Source organism: Arachis ipaensis, chromosome B02 (genome assembly GCF_000816755.2).
Source record: "Arachis ipaensis cultivar K30076 chromosome B02, Araip1.1, whole genome shotgun sequence".
In the NCBI taxonomy this organism is placed as follows: Eukaryota; Viridiplantae; Streptophyta; class Magnoliopsida; order Fabales; family Fabaceae; genus Arachis; species Arachis ipaensis.
This window is the reverse complement of record NC_029786.2, coordinates 11,363,065-11,365,250: the sequence shown is the minus strand read 5'-3', so window position 1 is coordinate 11,365,250 and position 2,186 is coordinate 11,363,065. Positions and strand designations below refer to the sequence as shown.

Genomic DNA, 2,186 nt, shown 5'->3' with positions numbered 1-2,186 from the left:
TAGTTTATCAATTTTTTGGCCAAATCAATTTATCTGATCTAATTTTAATAAAAATAATATAGTTTAATCAATTATATGTATTGAATTTTAATTACTTAAAAACATCTTTAGAAAAGACATTTTGAGCATCTTTATCTATCCCTTATATAAATAGATATACGTGTTGTTTAATTTATTTTTAATATATTTTTGTATTTTAACACACATGTTATATGATTAGGTAATTGATTTAGTGATTAATTTTTTAAGTATTTATGTATTATTAATGACTTATTCGGTACAAAAATATTTCAAATTGTATATTATTCTTTAATTAAATTAGAAAAGAAATTCGAAAAATAGTCTAAAACATGTTTACTAATTAGTAGAATTAGTAGAAGTAGACATGTATGTGGATTTGAAAATAAGTTTTAAATAGGTTAAAAAAAATTATTAAATTGAGGGAAAAGAAACCAAATTAAAGAGCAAAGAACATTACAAAATGCTATTTAAACAACTATTCTCAAAAAAATCTACTCAAATAAGCGAAAATTTATCGTCTCTTTCTTTGTTTGAGCAGTTATTTAAAAATAAAGTTGTTTGCGTTTATTATAGGTATAGAATATAGATAGACACTTACTCTCCTCTTGCAATGTCATCCCGAGCATGTCAGCGATCTGCCCTTGAATTTTTCTGATGTTCGGATTTTTTGTCACATTTGCCATAATCACCTTATCAAATAACTTAGGTTCTTGATTTTGAGCTCTGTTAATAGCTTCTATGACCAAAGTAGTCTTCCCTATACCAGGTAGCCCGTGAATACCAATCATTGTAGCACTCGAGTCTTCCAAGGCTTTCTTGACATCTTCCATGTTTTGTTTTCTTGAATCAAGCTCTTCATATTCAACAGTAGGAAGCGCATAACCCATTGATGAAGGTGGGCCCTGCCAGCGAGATATTCTATCATGCTTCTCATGTTGCAATCTTTCAACATCATCTTTGATACCTTCTGCTATTTTGCTTTGACGATACCTTATGTTTAGATTTTGAAATGGAAAAGCAAGTGCATACCCTTCATTATTATCATGATCTTCTTTGAACTTATTATATTTAACAACAATTTCATCCACACGAGCTAGCCATTCTAAAACATTATCGTATATTGCTCTCCCATATCGTCCTTCATCTTCCTCGGCTTTATCGCACACCTCATCTCTGTCATTCTTGAGATTCTCTACAACTTTGCTTACATCATCGTATCTTTTCTCGTAATCCCATACATAGTTTACTTGCTTTGTTAAGAAACCACCTACTGCATCGAACACACGTTCTTGCAAAAAGTCCGGTATAAAAATGTTCGACATGCTTTTATTTCATCCTTGCTTTTTTTTTGTTTTTGCTACATTTTTATGCTACACAGATGTAAAAAGATTCAATGAGAAGTTGAAAATGTATAAATGATGAAAATGTAAAAAATACTCCCCCGATCTATGATATCGTTTTATTTCTATTTTTTAAAGTTTCAAAATATTTATTTCTAAGGGCCTAATAAAGCATGCAATAAAGGCTAGAACCAACAACGCTCTTAATAAAGTTTATGTTAGTCTAATTTTAAGAACAAGTCTCTAGATCTTTGCTTTGTTTATTACTTTGAGTTAATAAGCTTATATTATTTATCTGAAAAAGATATCATAACTGTCATCTAATCATTAATTTGTAGTGTAAACATTTTTTTTGGGACTAAACATTTTATTGTTTATTGTACTTAACATCATTTCATAAGGTAAATGATAAATGCAAAAAATACGTAATAAATTATTCAAATTGAAATTTGACAATAATGATAGATATATTAAATTATAAAATTTCTCTAAAAGTAGTTACACATATTAATAAGTAACTATACATATATTGTTTAATTTTTTTTATATGTATTTTATATAAATAATTAATTTGATAACTAATTTTTAGTGAACACTTAACATGATTGTTGTTTAAAAGGTATAAGCTTTGTCCAAAATAATAAATTTATACTTCAATAATCATGCATTAAATATTCTGCAAATCATAAAAAGAAATTTATATGACCAATTATTTTTTATTTTATAGTAATACTCCAAATTATCTCCTAAGAAATTTTAAGTCAAACACTTTAGTCATTAATAAATTTTAATCACTAAATTAATTCTCAAACTTTTATTTCAATA

The 2,186-nt window shown here is 26.7% G+C and overlaps 1 protein-coding gene across 2 annotated transcripts in view; it reads right to left on the bottom strand.

Annotated features, from left to right (window-relative positions):
* LOC107626875 overlaps nucleotides 1-2,186 on the bottom strand; it is a 41,932-nt gene that overhangs the window by 36,167 nt on the left and 3,579 nt on the right. For both annotated transcript variants that reach the window (XM_021115429.1, XM_021115430.1), the window contains one exon: nucleotides 620-1,391. In XM_021115429.1, the coding sequence (XP_020971088.1) occupies nucleotides 620-1,343 (724 nt within the window). In that variant the 5' untranslated portion in view covers nucleotides 1,344-1,391. The remainder of the gene's footprint in view (nucleotides 1-619; nucleotides 1,392-2,186) is intronic.